The sequence below is a fragment of the Cydia strobilella genome, chromosome 4 (assembly GCF_947568885.1).
Source record: "Cydia strobilella chromosome 4, ilCydStro3.1, whole genome shotgun sequence".
Lineage (NCBI taxonomy): Eukaryota > Metazoa > Arthropoda > Insecta > Lepidoptera > Tortricidae > Cydia > Cydia strobilella.
The window spans coordinates 9396458-9415786 of record NC_086044.1 but is presented as its reverse complement, the minus strand read 5'-3'; the positions used below and the strand labels follow the sequence as shown (position 1 = coordinate 9415786).

Sequence of the window (19329 nt, the reverse complement as noted above, 5' to 3'; positions counted from 1 at the left end):
TTGTTTGTTATTTAACAATTTTAACGCATATCAGTGAAAGAACATGGGCCAAAATCATAAAAATAATTAATATTTATTTCCTATTAAAACAATAAAGTGAACTAAAAACATAATGACCTAAACTAAAAAACTTACAAATAAAAAATCTGACCTAGGTCTCGGTCGTGTGGTAGGGTGCCCAGAAGGCTGGCCGTATTTCCGCGCTGTATAGCTATGCTGATGCGCTGCGCGAAATAGTGACCAGCCCTTTGGTCACCGGAAGCCTCAATAAGACGCGCCGATATCTCCTTGTGGAGTCGGCGCGCACTTGGCCCCCACGGCCCCAGGGTTTCAACCCCAAACGCCGCAAACAAGTAGCTACTGCCAAGGGCAGCATACTTGCGACGTTTGAGGTTTTCGGCTGAAAATGCAGCCACACCAGCATCAACTTTGGTGCCCGGAATGTGGGACGGCGCCAGAGTGTCTACACAAGTAGCATCCCAGACAAGGGGCCGACCCATACTCCAAGACACCAAAGTCATTCCGTCGGGCCTCTTGCCGTCGTCCCTTGTCAGACTATTGGGCTCGAGGACTGCCGGCACCTTGGCACTAACAAGGGCCCTTCGGATGACATCGTTGATGCTGGCATGCCGAGGGATTCTCCCAGCACTTCGACTGCATGAGAGGCCATGGTGACCGAGACCATCCACCGTGACTCCACATTGGCAACGGTGAGGTAATTAGAAAAAGGAAAGTTTAGTCGCTTAGTTTTTACATAGCTAATAATTAATGCAAATAAAAAAAATCATTTATTCATATTTAAATACATTTTATCGTATTTTTATAAGTCTTCATTTTTAGTTTTAAAGTGTGTCGAGAAGAGGTGTGCAGAAAAGGTAGCCATAAGGCAATGGGAAGAATTGCAGCTTAGAAAGGAAAACTAAACCAGATACGGCTTGAACAGGAGGCTAAGTTAAAAATGGTAATGGATTCATCACATAAAAAAATTAAAATAACCTTTTCTGTACATAAAGATTTTATTGATTGTTGTGTATTGTGTCACATTGACGAGAGTATATCTAGAATTCCACACATTACTGCAAATTCTTAGATTTAGGATTAACTTAGGATGTAATTACTTAAATAGTTTTTACATAGCTAATAATTAATGCAAATAAAAAAAATCATTTATCCATATTTAAATACATTTTATCGTATTTTTATAAATCTTCATTTTTAGTTTTATAGTGTGTCGATAGATGGCAGTGAATTTACTGTGGTTACAAAATTAACTATGACAGTACCGCTCTAGTCATGAATCTAGTATAACTGGATCGGTCATGAGGAGTGGGGGAAAATGACCGAACGGGATAGTCTTATGTATCTTTCAGTAGGAGTAGCAGAGAAAGCGCTGTTATTGTTTGTCCTTGTCATAGTTTCACTTTTCCACCGCTGCCACAACCGAGGTTGTGGCAAACAAATAAGTACGTGACATGTCATGTTTGTTCGTTGCTTGTTTAATTATCGTTGTTTTGTATGAAATTGTGCTTTCTCTTATGAAATATAGTGATGGTTAGCGTTTTGAATGCTTGAACTTTGATAAAATACTGGTGAATTGTTCTGTAATCGGCTGTAATAGCCGCTCTGAGCAAAAATATGAGATCATAACCTTTCACACGTAAGTACGGTATTTTACACCTTCCTCTTAACGCAATATGTGAGAATAACATCGTAAAATTACGTAGCAATGTAGAATCAAACGATTTCAATAAAAATATCACAATTATTTACGCAAATTAACAAAACATTATTTGTAAAATTATCCGCCCAAATTACGTAGGTAGGTAGGAGTCTGAGGTCAGCCATTTTTAAACTTCTTCTTAATTTAGCTGCATAACAATCATGTTAGGGATACCAGATGAAAATATCATAACTTTATGGGTAATTTTGACCTCGAAGTTTTTTCGTACTTCTAATTCCAAAAAATAAATAAACAAATGTTGTGAAGATTAAATGTGGTGTACATTAAGTGGTGTGATTGAGATTTGTGATTTCTTTAAATTAAAACCCATAATACATTTTATTTACTAAACATGTTTAGTTTTGTACCACCTGCGCGAATTATAGGAGGTATTTCATTGTTTATACGCCTAAAAAGAACATTGACATTTTATTTAACATTTTTTTAATACCGTCAAACAAGCTAACTTTGCCTCCAGGGTAATCGCCCCAACGTGATATCAAATATTGGGGTAATTTTTACCAATATGGTATCCCCACGTTTATGACGTCATCTATGTCTATCCCTTACGGGCGCACGCGTATAGCTGGTCTATGTAATGCTAGGTCTATGGCTCTAGTATAAGTTACTCTATGGTCTTATGTATCTTTCAGTAGGAGTAGCAGAGAAAGCGCTGTTATTGTTTGTCCTTTTTTTTGTTCCCGACCGTAAATTTAGTATGGTTTATGGCATGGTATTAGTTATTTGTTATACAAGGGTGCAAAGTTGTATTTTACCCGCGAGTGTGGAATTGAAACACGAGCAAGCGAAAGGATTCTATAGTGGAACCACGAGCGAAGCGAGTGGTTCTAAAATAGAATCCCGAGCGTAGCGAGTGTTTTAACACACGAGAAGTAAAATACATTTGCACCCGTGTGTAACACAAAACTTTTCCCCTCACTATAGCGAGGAAAGTGCAACATCCATAGGCGTTAGATCATCTTCATCACTGGAATCACTCATTTTTTTACGATATTATAACATAAAACTCTGGAAATTCTGTACTTTTACGTGAGAAGTTTTTAAGTAAAATTTTTGTTGACAATGTTGACATTTCTGACGTATGAAATGTCAATGATGCGTTTTGAAATTGCATCGACTTAACTTGTGCGTTCAGAATTATATTTAACATAATTATTAAAAAACAAACGTTTATTAAGGAATTTTAAGGTTTATGACTTAAAATCATTAAATAAAGCTAAATCTGGTATTTTTATTAGATTCTCAAACCATTTATTTAATGATAATTAATATCAAACGAACCATTATTATGAGCGTTTTACGTTTTGTTATCTGTCAAGCTACTTAAACACGCTCCATCCAAGGTCAAATTACTTTCCCCACTAGTGGATAAAATGCGTTTTTCCCCGCTTGTTTTAAAGGATAAAAGAGGGCTTTCCGAGCTAGTGAGGGGAAAAATAATATACTCCGCCTGGCAGACTCGCGAACCACGTGACTGACACAAGCCTACGTCATCGTGAACCTTTTAACAGCACGATGACGTAGGCTTGTGTCAGTCACGTGGTTCGCGAGTCTCGGAAGAGAGTACCTTGATTTTATTATACCATGGTTTATGGTGGGCTACAAATCTTCTCGACTAATTATATTGTCGCATTGCGTATGTTTGTCCCTCACGGGCGCACGCGTATAGCTGGTCTATGTAATGCTAGGTCTATGACTAGCACCCAATAGAAAATAGTTTTTTTTTGTTTTTATGTACTGCCAATTTGATTTGACCAACTATAATTATTATATTTTAAAAAGTCCTAAATGTGCTTTCATGCCATTATATACCTTCTGAAAATATATGGAAAAAGAAAAACACGCACGTCTTCTGTCAGTCTGATTGCCTGTTGTGTTGGTCAGTGACGTTGTATATACCATGGAGACTATATAAAGGAGCCAAATCTCTGTATGAAAAATGTATGAAAAGTGTCCATCAAAAAAATGGTAATCAGGCGGCGCCACCATACACCGAAATAATTTGCCTACAACCTACGTAATTTGTTGCCTTATATGGTTCATGTTATACTCATGTCCCAGAGCCTAACTAGCGTCACCGGAGAAATTAGGAACTATTATTTAAAGCTGAAAGCGGTCACTTTTGCAACAATTCTGCCATTAGAGATTGGCATCCTTTCTATACCATCCATAGTATATACTATGTCTATGTCAGTGACCGGTGACACATGCTTGTAAAAACAATTTTTGCCGTTGTTGGTTATTTGGTTTATTTTAATTATAACGATACAACGGTTCGGTTTTATGGTTAAACTTATGAAAAATAATGCTAAGTGCATTTTCAACCGTGGCTTAAATATTTATACGTAATCATTATTATTCATGGTTACTACTTAGTCGGAGGTCGGACGGAGGAGATTACCAGATGTGTTATTCCTTTATAATGGGACGGTAAGGCTCTTTTTGAATTCTAATATTATTAACGTTTATAAAGTAAAGTGTTGCCTCATAAGCTACTTGTGGTTTCATTACTTAGAAGCTCCTAAGAGAAGAAATACCATGTGAAATGTATGATTTTGGGGACTTACAGCCACAAAGAATGGAGAAAGATTGCAAAACGTGAAAGAAGAAGACTTATTAGACAGAATAAAGCCAAGTTGCGAGGTAAGGAATGTTTTTTTTTAAAAGTTCACTGACAATTATCATGATCATCACATTAGCCATAAAGCCTTGACAACTAAACAAAGACCCACAAATCTTTGAAATTAGAGAAATAATTGCTATTTTTACCAGAATAATAATCATCCCTGTATAAGATTTCTTTGTTGGGGTGCATAGTGCTCTTGACTATTGTACCTGGACCTGGACCTAAATGTAATTCCAATTCATATTTTTCTATTTTCAGATAACATATTGAGTCCATCACACAGTGGCTACCACATATGGTTAAAACAACAAGAAGATTTAGATCTCTTTGAAAGAGAGCAAATTGAAGCTGTAAATAGAGTTGAAAATGGAAAATGGATCCAAGCAGAAAAGGTAGCCATAAGGCAATGGGAAGAATTGCAGCTTAGGAAGGAAAAACTAAACCAGATACGGCTTGAACAGGAGGCTAAGTTAAAAATGGTAATGGATTCATCACATAAAAAATTTAAAATAACCTTTTCTGTACATAAAGATTTTATTGTTTGTTGTGTATTGTGTCACATTGACGAGAGTAGATCTAGAATTCCACACATTACTGCAAATTCTTAGATTTAGGATTAACTTAGGATGTAATTACTTAATTAGTTTTTACATAGCTAATTAATATATTTTTTTTTTAATAACTATAGGACCCATACTTTGCTTAGTTTGTGTCCCTGAATTTTTAATTTTTATTTTAACTGTGTATTTCCAAGCTATAGGGGTGGGCTGAAAAAGAGTGCTATGATAATTTCAAAGCATACACTGACTTTACTCCTATTATCACGATATGTAACAATACAATTAAATACAATACAAATACTCTTTAATAACAAAACTTCCGTGAGACACGGACATATTAAATTTATTATTAATATGTGAGTGACCTGTTTTTAATATATTTAATATACAAATACTCTTTATTGCACATCTCAATAAAAGATAACAATACAGAAAGAAAACAACAACACAAGTAGAGGTAAACAACAGGCAGTCTTATCGCTAAAAAGCGATCTCTTTCAAACAACCTTTAGGTAGTGGAAATCAATAATACTTTGTTTTACACACATCTATGAGTTTTGCTGCATTTAAGTTGGCTTATCTGTATTCCTTATTAAAATAAGGGTGAAATGTTGCAAGCAACCCTATAGTAAATACTTGTAATTTCAGTAATTTGAGTCTTTTGTCTTTTTTATATATTTATAAACTATTGTTATGATTATGTACAACTACTAGTACAAGTTTACACTATTTTATCATTACTTTTTAATTGTACCTCAATATGTGAATTAGGAAACTATAGGTCTATAAGAAATCAATTTGTAGCTATTAGCTAAGTTGCTCATGTTTATTTTAAGACTGTTTGTTTCTCATTAAATTAAAAAAAAAAAACCTCTCATACATGGGTGAATTAACTTTTAGAACACTTAATTTCGTGTCCCTTCCCTAGACTCCCTAGCAAAGAAAAATCGATTTTTCAAAAACCATGTTGGTTTTTTCACTTTTTTGTATACACGGGCATTATTAGATCCATAAGTATTAATTTAACACATTAAAATTCACAACTTGATCAGATAAAAGTTACATTTTGTACGGTAATGCAGCGGAAGAAAGTTTTCTCCCATACAAAAATCAGGAACACCATTTCTGTATTTTTCTGCTGCGTTACCGTACAAATGTAAATTTTATCTGATCAAGTTGTTAATTTTAATGTGTTAATTTAATACTTATGTATCTAATAATGCCCGTGTGAAATTGAGTGTTCACTGTTTTAAAAGTTGATTCACCCACATGTGATTAATGTTTGTCACTTTCCAAAAAAAACATTATTATGGAACATTTTAGGAAAGAGAACTGGAACAGAAAAGAAAGGATGAAGAAGAAAAGAGGCTTAAGGAAATTGAAGAGGACAATATGCGAAAACAGCAGGCTTTCATGGAAAAGCTTGAGCAATTTCTCACTGGAGATTCAGAAGTACCACCTACAGAATTACTTGTGTCTAGTGAAACCAAACCAAATCATGAGCCTTGTCCTTTCTTTGTTAAGACTGGGTGTTGCAGGTTTGGTAATCAGTGCTCAAGAAATCACCAGTTTCCGGGCATAAGTAGGGTAAGTCTTAGTGCATGCTTGCACATACTCTGGAATGAACTGTCACCTGTGGTATTTCCGGACCGATACAACCTTTATGCCTTCAAGAAAAGACATACTCCCATCATAAACACACAACTCCTCTGGTGTTGCGGGTGTGCATGGGCGACGGTAATCGCTTACCATCAGGCGATTTGTCTGCTCGTTTAGGTTTAGGTAAAAAGCACAATTGACTCTATAAGCGCAAAAGTGGTTAATCAATAAAAATGTGAATGATTTAAGTGTGTCAAAAGGAGTTTGGAAAGTTATTAAGTTGATTCTTTATTTTGTTACAGATAATTCTAGCTGCAAACTTTTTTACTCACATTGGCATTAACAATGCATTAGACAATGATTATGATGCAGATGACTTACTAGAACATGAATACAGTGAGACTTATAAAGACTTCAAAGAATTCTTCTATGATGTTTTACCTGAGTTTGAAAAACATGGGCAAATATTACAGTTCAAAGTAAGTATAATTTAAGTTGCAGATGCAACATGATGTATCCTTTATAAAGCGCAATCAGCAGAAATTATTATGGCTGTTTGTGTCGATATGGTAGGTGTTTCTCACTCATGTCTAATATTACCAACCTAAACTTACCATGTATAGTATTTATATCAATTAAAAATTTACGTAATGCTGAAGTTAGTACGGCAAAGAGTTATTAATTGTAGAAGATGTGTAAAGTCTAAGAAAAATCGTGCCCTAGATTTTGACAGCTAATAAACTAGATCAACTATTCTCAAAGTGTGCTCCGCGGACCCCTAGGGCTCCGCAAAGCCTCTGTTGGGGCTCCGCGAGAATAATTGTAATAACAAGAAAAAAAACAGCTCTTCTATAGGTATATCTGGTCTACAGCGACGAACCAAAAATTTTAATTTGGGGCTCCGTCAAATATTTCGTTATCCAAAAAGGTTTCGTTACCAAAAAAGTTTGAGAACCGCTGAACTAGATGGTGCTATACAGCTTAATATATTATGTAGCACATGCCAGCCAGTTATGAAGCTTAAACCATTCAACCCAGAAAGAGACATAAAATCAAGCACTGAGGTGATTAACCTCCTCCCGAATTCTTAAAGCGATATCTAATTTAGGTGTCAAATTCGAGGCACGACTATTTCTAGACTATATGGGTATGGGTAACATAACATCAGTGACAAACGCCACACTGCAGGCTAGCATGCACTGGGCCCAAGACAGAGCGGCCTGGAGAGCATTGGTAAAGAGTGTCTACACTCGTCACGTCCCTCAGCCATGAGGTTACGACAAGGAAGAAGAAGAGAACACAACACGTGAAAGCCAGTTTAAAGACAGATTAAACAAATAGCTCAAGGAAGTCAACTAGTAATCATAATTTAATAATTATTTTTAAATTACTCATTAAGTCAATTCAGAGGGGCTATATTCCGTTTCAACAATACTTTAATCACAGCTTTGGCGTAAGAAACAGAGGTTTGTAAATATACAGTACCAATCAATTTTGTCAAAAAGGAAAACAAAGAGTCTAAGTAACTTTCGGAACTTTTCAGGTATGCAATAACTATGAAAAACATCTCCGTGGAAATACCTACATAGAGTTTGCGAAGTTGCGATGCGCTGTCTCTGCGTACCGCGCGTTGCACACGCGTTGGTTTGCCGGAAAGCAACTTTCGCTACAATTTTGTCGCATAAACTCGTGGAAAACTGCGATTTGTGGTAAGAAATAACCGGCCAAGTGCGAGTCGGACTCGCGCACCGAGGGTTCCGTACTTTTTAGTATTTGTTGTTAAAGCGGCAACAGAAATACATCATCTGTGAAAATTTCAACTGTCTAGCTATCACGGTTGATGAGATACAGCCTGGTGACAGACAGACATACGGACAGACGGACAGCGGAGTCTTAGTATTAGGGTCCCGTTTTTACCGTTTGGGTACGGAACCCTAAAAAATTAGTAGAATACCAAAGTATTTATGTAGCGATATACGTAGCTAAAAACTCATTTTGTTGCGGTCAAATGTTTTACATTGTTTTGTAGGTGACACTGACAAGCCCTTAATTAATACAGACTTTTTTATTTTATTTTTCAGGTCTTCAATCAACAAAACGATGTCCTAAGGGCCGTTCATGTAATTTTCTCCACGTCTTCAGTAATCCTAATAATTTATTCCCACTTAACTTGGGCTATGATCAAGAATCTGAAAGGTTATCATTTTTTTTTTCATCAAATACCGCCATATTATTTCTAATACGTTTCTCTATGTGATTAAAATATTCGTATCGTGCTTCGTTGTTTTAAAAAAAATTGTTTTCTTAAATGTCATTTACCTCAAAAATATACATAAGTAGAATAGATAAATCCATACTTAATATTATAAATGCGAAAGTCTGTCTGTCTGTCTGTGTGTTCCCTCATCACGCTTAAACCGCTGAATCGATTTAGATGAAATTTAGCATAGAGATAGGTTGAGTCCCTGAGAAGGACATAGGATAGTTTTTATCCCCAAAATCATCCCTTAAGAAAGTAAAAAGCGGGGTAGAATTGAGATAATTAATGAAGTGCCTGCTAATTTGTGTGCATAATATGCTCAAATTGAATAATTGCTATGAATTTTTTTCCAGGCGCTATACTTTAGCTGCTGTTACTATAAGCTAGTACAGTAATAAAACTGAATGTTTGACGGCGTTGTCGCTCTCAAATGGTTCGCTAATTTTACAACGTGGTTTCAATGCAAACATTTTTTCTAGAAAACGCCGAACACCTCCAAGATCATGGCGTTGGTCTGAATCGCCAGAAGTCGAAATACCCAGGAGGCGACGTTCTCGTTCCCGGTCCCGAGAAAGAAACCGCCGAGAATCTAGGCGAGACGAGCGGAGACGAGACTCTAAACGGTACAGACGCAGGTCGCGTTCACGGCGGCGGAGTCCAGATTCCGAAGCAAGGAAATAATTAATAAAATATGTACCTATATGCTCATTTTTCTGTATTTTTATCAATAATTTTAATCGCAAATAATACGCAATGTATGTAAGCATTACATGAAATATTTTACACTCACTAGTAAAGTACCATGTTGACGATCAGTTTTCCGCAGTGGAAGCATGCTGGGCCCATAACCTGCGAAGAATTAGTAGGTACACAACATGAGAACACGATGTATAACAAAATACTAAGCTATACATCTGCTGACAATATTAATTCCTTGACACTCTCAAAGAGTAAAGTAAGTAATATACCGTGTGGAAAGAATTAATGGGCTCTATATAGAGGGAAAGTACCTTAAACCTTAGTTAGCTCATTTGACTTAAAAGGAACATTCTTAAGTGATTCTTTTATTTTTTTAAAGAAACAAAACTGCATTCAGATTTTTTTTAAATTGCTTCCCTTGTCCGGGAATCCAACCGACTAAAAATAAAAAAACATACTAAATATTTGATTTTATGGATATTTTGTACGACAGACAAAAATTAAAAGAATGTTTCCTAATGTAAGACCTAAGGTTTTTTGGAGAAATTTTAATTTAAGTACTTGGGACACTGGGTAACCTCATCGCTAAAAGATGACGTAGATGTGGAAAGGGAGCGTAGGGCGCTGGCAGTGAGAAGTAATATGTTGATTCGTAGGTTCGCAAGATGTACTAGCAACGTTAAAATCACCCTGTTTAAGGCGTACTATCAGTCATTTGCAGCCTATGGATCAACTTTACTCAAAAAACTTACAGCGCCCTACGCGTCCAATATAATAATGCTTTTAGGATGCTGTTGGGGCTGCCGCGCTACTGCAGCGCTAGTGGTATGTTCGCGGAGGCGCGCACCGACGACTTCCACGCCATCATGCGCAAGCGGGTGACGTCGCTGGTGCGGCGCGTGCGCGGCAGCACTAACAGCATCCTAGCCACAGTCGCAGACAGGATAGATGGCGCTTTCTGGAAATACTGGAGTAGCCTACATGTTTATAATAGTTAAAGTATACATAGATTACATACATAGATATTGTCACTAACATAGGTTAAGAGTTAATAGAATAAGTAACTAATATATTATGGAAATTGAATTTCTGAAATAAATAATTATTTTATTTTATTTAAAATTAACTGTATCGACTAGTGGAATAAAATAGCATAGTTTTATTATTTATTTTTAGTCTGTTAAATTCTCGGGCGATACAAGGGAATTGAAACAAAATTGTGAATGCAGTTTCGTTTGTTTAAAAAATTAAAAGAATGTTTCCTTTGAGTCAAATGAGCTATCTTAAGGTTTTAAGGCCTCCAGGGCCCATTAATTTTTTCCACACTGTATAGAACCGTCACACATTCTATTCAAAGTATTCAAACCAGCCACTCCAGCTCTACAAAGGTCCTTTTTTTACGAAAAACTAAAAAGGGAACTTTAACCCCCCCCCCCTACCCGTTAGCTTCACCCCCATCCATCAGTACTTTTAGTATGTTGTTTCAGGCACCTTTATCTATAACTTGAATGGCAATTTTTGGGCTTCGTTTGGTGGCCTATGTTGTGCAGCGCCACGCGTGGTAAATTGAAGAACTAATTAGACCAAAACGCCGCGACAAATTGCAAACGGCGCCGTTAATGCCATAAGGTATTTTACATAATGCCGACTTTTCTTTTTCTTTTTAAACCGCTTCGCGTTTGTTTGCAGACGGCGCCGTTTGTAAACGGCGGATTCTTACAAAATGCCTGCGACATTTCCATTTGTGTCATTTTTGAACGCGCGTTGAAAAAGCGTTTGAATGACACAAATGGAAAAATGTGTATTTATTCACACGATGACGGTAGCGCTTTTTATCAAGCGTTGGATTTTCAACTTTAAGCCTTGGTCTTTAAATCGAATTTGGCGTGCGGGCAGATTCAAGCGCTTTTTCAACGAGCGTTAAAAAAGCGTTTGAATGACACAAACGGAAACGTATTTATTCACACGAGGGCGGTAGCGCTTTTTATCAAGCGTTATTGGATTTTCAACTTTAAGCCTTGGCCTTTAAATCGAATTTAGCGTGCGGGCAAATTCAAGCGCTTTTTTAACGCGCGTTGAAAAAGCGCTCGGATCATTAAAGGCGAAGGCTAGAGTCTGGCTAATGCAAGTTGAACCTGAAAAAACGCGGCAATTTCAAATAATCTGTAGCAGGCGGCTCTTTGATTGCAAGCAAGCAATGGATTTGGCAAGTATTGGATAATTTTTATGATTTCTAGAATATGAAAATTATAAAAAAGTATAAAGTTATGCGATCCTTGTAATCAAAGAGCCGCCTGCTACAGATTTTTTGAAAATGCCGCGTTTTCTCAGGTTCAACTTTGATTAGCCACACTCTAGATGTAAATACTGTGATGAAGGTCGCTCCACACTCGTGCTGGAACGCGAGTGTGGAGCGGCGTCGCAGATCTGCGAATCGACTACTCGCGTTCGCGGCTTCGTGTGGAGGGCCTTTATAAAAGCCATAACAGACTACCGCACCGCGACTTTGGTGCGGTGCTGCGCACATATCGATAGTGTGTAAGGTGGTCGCCGTACGTGCGTTAAGGATGCAGCTATAATTTAGAGCGAGAAAGAGATATTTTGACCGCACTAAGGCGATCTAGGTGATAATCATTAATAGGAATGAAAATCGATTTTCCCTGGGTAATAGAGTTAAACCAAGAAAAGTCTGCAACGATTTTGATAGCATACGCAGTGAAAGTGTTATTTATATCATTTATATGTCATAATTTCATAGAAGATTGACGTTTAAAATATCACTTGCACTGCGTGTGCTATCAAAATCGTTGCAGACTTTTCTTGGTCTAAAGTGTTTTTCATTGTAAAGAAAATGGCGGACTGCAGCGGCTACTATGTAGGAGTGTGAATGGAGGCACATTCCTACATGGTAGTCCGCTGCTGTCCGCCATTTTCTTTAGGGTCCCTCCACATTCATGCAATTCGCGCATGAGTGTGGAGGGCCCTTTTCAATTAAAAACACGGTTTTAGCCAAGAATCTTATATACAAACTGGATATTGTGTGCCGAACAAGAATCTTATATACAAACTGGATATTGCGTGCCGAACATTCCTTTGAAGCCAGAAAAAATGACCTTGAATTACGTCACGCCGATCTTGCATCTCTTCTCTCTTTTTTCTCTCTCTTCAGGGTGTCGGATTTCGGCCTCCAATGACTCCTACAATGCTTTACTATGCAATACATCGCGCATAACCCAAGTAAATCGACGAAAAAACATACGATAAACTATTATTTCACGAAAAAAATCCTCTAAATTGGTGAATGACAATTCTGAGTATTCTGACGTGATCTGACATATCGGCCATGGAGACTGTATAAAGGAGCCAAATCTCTATGTATGAAAAGTGTCCATCAAAAAACAGTAATTAGGCGGCGCCACCATACATCGAAATACTACCAAAAACAACCTACGTAATTTGGTCGGGTTATTTGTTGCCTTATATGGTTCATGTTATACTCATGTCCCAGAGCCTAACTAGCGCCACCGGAGAGATTAGGAACTATTATTTAAAGCTTAACGCGGTCACTTTTACAACAATTCTGCCATAAGAGATTGCGATCCTTTCTATACCATCCATAATTAGTGTTGCCATAGTACGCAGGAGGTGCATACCGGTGAAATGAGGATTTTGATTGGGTTCTTTTTTTTGTATAATACAAAGAAAACTAAGTAAATTTGATTGCAGAAAGTTTTATAAGAAAAATATAAATTTCTGTGGAAATTAGCTTAAAGTAAATTAATTAGTTGATATACTAATAATTCGTATTTCTATAAAAAATAACGTTTTTTTTTATAAATAACCTAGCAATACATCACAGTGTCGAAAAGAGATAGATCATAGGAGCAAAGGTGAATGAACCTGGCTTCAACTCATAGTTCGGCACGCAACATCCAGTTTGTATATAAGATTCTTGGGCTTAGCACGGAATACGGAGTCGATTTCGCTGATTAGCGAACTAGACTCCACACTCGCGTTTGCGGCGTCGCGCCGCGATTCGCGCACGAGTGTGGAGGGCCCTTTACGTATACATTTGACGTGACCCCTCTCCCACAAAAATCGGAAGACTTATGGAAGACTTTTTTGTACAAAAAATTACAGACAGGGCGTCTCCGTTTGGTTATATCTTCTAAACCAAACAAACGCACCAAATGAAGAAACGTCAAAATCATAGAGTAACTAATAACTTATATATTGGTCAAAATCATATGTTCATTGTTCATGCTTCATGTGGTAATTTAGAAAAGAAATAATGACACGTTCACGTTTTTAATCGTTGATGTGCATTGCATGCATAATTTATTAAAAATGCGAAAATCTTTTTCTTCATTTGTATTATTCAGACAAATTAATATATTAACTTGTGGTAGATCCCACAAAATATCCTGGTTACCAAGAGCAAAAAGTGAGAACAAATTATACAACAACTTGATAAACAATTTCAATAAGCTTCAATTTTACAATACTACGCCCAAAGCAGAAGTAAAGACGAAAAATGAAAACAATGGTAATCAAAGAAAACTTTTCATTCTATTTATAATTTACCGGCTATGTGATATTCTAAGTAGGTGTATAATTTTCTGATAATAATATGACTGACTATTTCTTCGCAGATAATTTTGAATATTCAAAAGAAAAATTAATATCACAAATGAATTTCTTATCAGACGAGCATGCCAGACCTTATTATAAATTACCAGTCAAGACTTTACTACATATCTGTCAAACTACTAAAAATGATAGTAAGAATGGTTTCTGTAACAACAGACTATATTATATAGCCAATAAAATTAAGGTATGGTTTATTAAACACATTTTATGCTCTACAGTCTACACAGTAAACTTTTAAAGTACACTCAATACATATACTTTAATTTTCAGTGCTCGCCATCAGAACTCAGTGAACGCCTAGCAAAAAGAACTTTTGTGTACAGCTTGTCATTTGAGTGGCTGAGGAACTCTTTGGAAACTCTACTAGGTAAGTCTTCAGACTTATGTTAAGGAGATTTCTTTAAATGATTAAATTTTAAGTATATTCATGTAATGACGACTGGCCTAGTGGGTAGGGGTAGTGACCTAGCGACCCTGCCTGTGAAGCTGATGGTCCTGGGTTTGAATCCCGGTGAGGGCATTTATTTGCGTGATGGCACAGATATTTATTCCCGAGTCATGGATGTTTTCTATGTATTTAAGTATTTGTATAAGTATTGTCTGAGTACCCACAACACAAGCCTTCTTAAGCTTACCGTGTTAATTTGTGTAAGAATGTCCCTATAATACTAATACTGTCAGACAGTCAATCGGTACTACAAGCGCTATGCAGCGACAAACTTACTTCAGAGCTTATACTTGAATGTCATCGAAGCCTCACTGAAGTGAGCAAAGAAGGCAACAAAGTAACAGTACAATGGATAAAGGGGCATAGTGGATCAAGAGGAAACGATGCAGGGGATGAACTGGCCAGGAAAGGTTCAGAAACACTGGCATATGGACCCGAGCCAATCATGCCCCTACCAATATCCTACATACACAACCAGCTAGAACAACATCACAGACAACTGCGCAACAAGTACTGGAATGAAATGAAGACATGCAGGCAAACCAAAGAAATTCTACCGGAACTGAACCACAAACTTACCAAAATATTACTGAAAACACTAAGAAGCCAACTACATAAAATAGTAGGATTAATAACAGGACATAACACACTAAACAAACACCTACATATTATGGGTAAAACGGACAGCCCCATGTGCAGAGCGTGCATGGCAGAAGAAGAAACAACAAAACATATTCTCCTAGACTGTAAACAGGTAGAAGTATATAGAAGCAAATACCTAGGGAATCCATGCACACTAGAGGAGGCAACTAGCAACCTGAAGACCTTGCTAGGCTTCGTGGAGGAGCTGGGGCGGTTAGAGTAGCGCTACCTCGTTTCACGCAAAATAGGCACTTTGGATGTCGAGTTGCGGAAAATGCCCAGCAAAACTAACTAACTAACATGTCCCTATAATATTTATTTTATTATTCTTTACTTTTTAGAAATGGGTGTGTCTACTGATCGAATTTTAAGAGATTTATGGGTGCTTAAATATAAGCATGAGACGATTCATGAAAGACTACAGAGAGTAAAAGATATGGGGATTGAGACACTCTACCCTTGGATGGTTCGTTGTAAACAGGATATTATGAATAGGTAATTTATTGGGTGTATTCCCATGTCCCCACCGGGCACATATGGGAATAGGTGCATTCATATGAATCATTCCCATCTGTCCCCGCCTCATGTATAGCGGGTGATAGCGGCATGTGGAGCGGGGACAAATGTGATTACACCATTTATTGTTCATCTATTATTTTTCATGGAATTCTATGTGCATTTAATTTTAGAATGAGTATCAAAGATAATTTACAAATGTATTTTTATAAATTCCTTTCAGATACATAAAGATATCACAAGATACAAAAAATATCCTTGGAAGAAATAAATCAACACAAATTTATTTGGCTGACCGATTGAATACCACCCCTGAGGCTGTTGCAGAGATTTGCACAAGAATACCAGCTCTTAAGACAATCAGAGTTACAAAGGTAAGTAGTTTTGTTTTAACTTTGCTTGGCTTGGGGCCAAGTGAAACTGTGTTTATATTTTAAAATGGTATAGATGTCATATATATATACTAAAGAAAAAGTGACCTAGCCCTTCGGTGGCTAAGGCCGGAATCAAACTGGTATCTTCAGCTTACTTATTCTTAAAAAAAACACGAATCAAAAAATTATTCAATAAAATAATTTGATTTGTTGTTCTGTTTTTATTATTTCTGATAGTAATTGTAACATTTGTATTTTATTAAAATAGAAGGGTTTACTGTAAATTTATTAAATGTATTTATTGTTTTAACTAATTTATGATACAAAGTGTTACCACTGGTGACTTACAATGATTTAATCTTTCCGTATTTCCCTAATGTGTTATTTTTGTTTTTAGGTAAAACATTTTTTGGATTTCTTGATCAGTGAGGGCTTTCAACCGGAAGATATTGCTAATAAGCCTAGGGTTTTAGCAGCTTCACCTGATACAGTCAAGCAAAGGTTGGAAAAGTTGCGTAAATTAGGACTCACTGAAATCAATCTTAATGTTCTTTGTAAAAGTAGAAAAGATTTTAAAAAATACTATGAATCAATTGAAGCCTTACATATGGAGAATAAGTTATAAGTAAGAACTAGTAATGGCACTGTTATTGTTATCATTTATCATGATGTATATTGAAAAGCCTGAAAGCTTGCAGCTTGCAGACTAGATGACAGCAGCTTCACCTTCACCTCAGTTAAAATGAAGCCTTAACTGGAATTAAACATCCCTGTTATTTTTTTTATCGTACAATAGCTGTAGATACAATAGAACTGAATATTCATGACTAATTACTATTTTCTGTACTGGAAGATCAATAGGAATTTAGAAATAAAACATGTTGTTTAGAATTTATGATGATTATTTACCTCAGCCATACAAAATAATGTCCCTGGAATGAATATCTTAAAGGAAAAATGTATAGATATAGATATTTTAACCAATACATTTAAAATACAGGTCAAAAACTATAAAAATGGGTATGGTTATTGATAAAATGAATATTTAAAAAAACACCTGTTTTATTAACACAAATTTAAGGCTACTTTATTATTGCATTTCATGTGACTTTGTGATAAACAGTATATGATTTAATTGTGACTCACTATAAAATTTACAATTGCAACTAGTCACATTACAAATTATTGCATTCATTAATGTAAAAATATCTAGCATTCGGAACTAATGCAAAGAATGTTTAGAAATATTAAACTACCTATAAAAAAACCATGAGGTCAGTGTAGAAATCCATAAGGATAATTGAACTACTGATGGGCACATTGCACTCCTGGACCTGCATGCATGTGCTCCTCATCGTCACTGGCATATGCCTCCTCACGGCCCCCACGGTTGCGATCATTGGCTGTGTACTCCATCAAGTTCACTTCCTCCACATCCTCACCAGTGGGCATTACAAATGCGGGTCGAGGTGGTAATATACTTTCAATCTGTTTTAACTGCTCTTCCGAAGCAAAGTTATTATCAGGGAAAACAACATCAAACTTCACATATAAATTCCCCTTCTCAAATGGATTTTTGAACAGAGGCATCCCTTCACCTTGGATTCCCTTGAGATCTCCAGGCTTAACTACTTCTCCAGTAAAGTGTCTTATGAGCAGGTCACGGCCATCTAAGTGCTTGACAACAAACTCAAAACCACACAAAGCCTCAGTTAGTGTGATTTCACGTTTCATCAAAAGATCATCACCTGTCCTTTGAAACACATCATGAGTTTTCTGCTGCAGTATGATTACCACATCTCCAGGTTGTGTGTCAGGCTGCTGATCTCCTTCACCCCTGAAGTATATTTTCTGATTTTCCCGCATGCCTTTATCTACATGAACTTCCAGTATCTTGGTCTCGTTTAAGACTTTCTTACCTTTGCACTTAGGGCACTTATCTTTCTCATTAATTGTTTCACCTTGTCCTTGGCATGTCGGGCAACGGGTTTGAAATTGGCGAGTCATGTTGGGCCCTATCTGTTGATAAGAAATTTTGATACCCTGTCCATGGCAGTCCTTGCAAGACACAACAGCTCCTGGCTTCCCACCTATGCCTTTACACGGGCCACAAATCACATTTTTACTTAGTTGTAACTTGGTTGTTTTGCCATTGTACATGTCTTCTAGAGTCACTTTCAACGGATGTATGGTATCCTCGCCGCGAGCGCGCTGACGGCCTCTGCTGCCTCCACCCATGCCGAAGATGTCTCCAAAAAAGTGGCCCAGGATATCGTCGGGGGGAAAACCGCCACCTTGTCCACCTTCTTGCAAACCTTTAAGCCCATACTTATCGTACGTTTGTCTTTTCTTGGGGTCCGATAACGCTTCGTAGGCAAAGCTAATTTCTTTGAATTTATCACCTGCAGCAGGATTTTTGTCGGGATGGAATTCCTTCGCCAACTTGTGGTAGCTCTGCAAAATGAAGTAAGTATGACAAAATGAACAATGGGTATAACGTGCTACGGTTAGGCTCCAGGAAGGAGATTATTTAACGTAGTTAGAGAAATAAAAGTATGCTTATCATTCTTACCCTTTTTATTTCTGCATCACTAGCATTCCTAGAAACACCCAATATATCGTATAACTTATTATCAGCCATTTTTTACAGATTTTGTAAGAAGGAAGGGTGCAAGCCTATAGACTAATTTATAGTACTTTTTCGATTTGTTGTACCGAACACAGATAACGTAAGGATCTTGTCTATGCCATAGCTACACTAGCTGTAGCTTTGGACTAGCTACAAAACGAAATCATTTGACTAACTGTTATGTTGGTATAAATCAAATGCACGTCGATTCCACTTACAAACTAATTAAAAGATAAATTGCACGTCAAATGTCGGCAAAGAAAACTTTTTTCACGCATGTCACGCATCCGTAGTTTTTTTTTTAAATTACTAAAACTAGCAAGCGAGATTTGTCAAAATTGTATGCAATTGACATTTCATTTCGAATAAAACGTAATCTCGACTGATATTAGAATAGAGGTCAAATCTAATTTATTCGTTTTTCAGAGATGTTCGAAATTTGAATGAAATAATATTATCGAAATCGATGTTATTATTTAGCAATAATAACAGTTTCACAGATTAAAAATTTGCTGTACTTAACAAAACAGTTTATCTTAATGTTGGCCATTATTTGTGACATTTTTAACCAAAAGGTACCACATT

At 36.7% G+C, this 19329-nt stretch overlaps 3 protein-coding genes across 5 annotated transcripts; 2 read left to right on the top strand and 1 right to left on the bottom strand.

The window, feature by feature from the left end:
- The first annotated feature begins 3941 nt into the window (after window positions 1–3941).
- LOC134740562 (U2 small nuclear ribonucleoprotein auxiliary factor 35 kDa subunit-related protein 2) lies at window positions 3942–9487 on the top strand. 2 transcript variants are annotated; one of them, XM_063673081.1, is made up of 8 exons: window positions 3942–4171; window positions 4257–4384; window positions 4626–4846; window positions 6251–6514; window positions 6829–7005; window positions 8070–8235; window positions 8608–8722; window positions 9266–9487. In XM_063673081.1, exons 2-8 carry the CDS (start codon window positions 4291–4293, stop codon window positions 9465–9467), a joined length of 1239 nt encoding a protein of 412 aa, XP_063529151.1. In that variant the 5' UTR covers window positions 3942–4171; window positions 4257–4290; the 3' UTR covers window positions 9468–9487. The 2 variants fall into 2 exon arrangements, with proteins under 2 accessions (XP_063529151.1, XP_063529150.1); XM_063673080.1 differs by having other exon boundaries at window positions 3943–4171; window positions 4311–4384.
- Window positions 9488–13673: 4186 nt separating this feature from the next.
- Window positions 13674–17006, top strand: LOC134741006 (transcription termination factor, mitochondrial). Of its 2 annotated transcripts, XM_063673725.1 has the most exons (6): window positions 13677–14031; window positions 14138–14319; window positions 14406–14502; window positions 15567–15720; window positions 15965–16115; window positions 16513–17006. In XM_063673725.1, exons 1-6 carry the CDS (start codon window positions 13815–13817, stop codon window positions 16738–16740), a joined length of 1029 nt encoding a protein of 342 aa, XP_063529795.1. In that variant the 5' UTR covers window positions 13677–13814; the 3' UTR covers window positions 16741–17006. The 2 variants fall into 2 exon arrangements, with proteins under 2 accessions (XP_063529796.1, XP_063529795.1); XM_063673726.1 differs by lacking the exon at window positions 14138–14319 and having other exon boundaries at window positions 13674–14031.
- A 155-nt stretch (window positions 17007–17161) lies between these two features.
- On the bottom strand, window positions 17162–18845 carry LOC134740995 (dnaJ homolog subfamily A member 2-like). Its single transcript, XM_063673713.1, has 2 exons — window positions 18688–18845; window positions 17162–18569 (listed from the first exon to the last, which is right to left on the bottom strand). The coding sequence occupies exons 1-2, from the start codon at window positions 18754–18756 to the stop codon at window positions 17421–17423; spliced, it is 1218 nt and encodes a 405-aa protein (XP_063529783.1). The 5' UTR covers window positions 18757–18845; the 3' UTR covers window positions 17162–17420.
- Window positions 18846–19329: the final 484 nt, after the last annotated feature.

Coding starts and splice junctions, on each gene's coding strand:
- LOC134740562 (XM_063673080.1), top strand. CDS start 4,146: ATGTGTTATTCCTTTATAATGGGACG. Junction 4,172..4,310: donor TATTCCTTTATAATGGGACG/GTAAGGCTCTTT, acceptor GGGGACTTACAG/CCACAAAGAATGGAGAAAGA. Junction 8,236..8,607: donor GTGGAAAACTGCGATTTGTG/GTAAGAAATAAC, acceptor TTTATTTTTCAG/GTCTTCAATCAACAAAACGA.
- LOC134741006 (XM_063673725.1), top strand. CDS start 13,815: ATGCATAATTTATTAAAAATGCGAAAATCTTTTTCTTCATTTGTATTA. Junction 14,320..14,405: donor ATATAGCCAATAAAATTAAG/GTATGGTTTATT, acceptor TTTAATTTTCAG/TGCTCGCCATCAGAACTCAG. Junction 14,503..15,566: donor CTCTTTGGAAACTCTACTAG/GTAAGTCTTCAG, acceptor TTTACTTTTTAG/AAATGGGTGTGTCTACTGAT.
- LOC134740995 (XM_063673713.1), bottom strand. CDS start 18,756: ATGGCTGATAATAAGTTATACGATATATTGGGTGTTTCTAGGAATGCT. Junction 18,570..18,687: donor GTGATGCAGAAATAAAAAGG/GTAAGAATGATA, acceptor TTCATTTTGCAG/AGCTACCACAAGTTGGCGAA.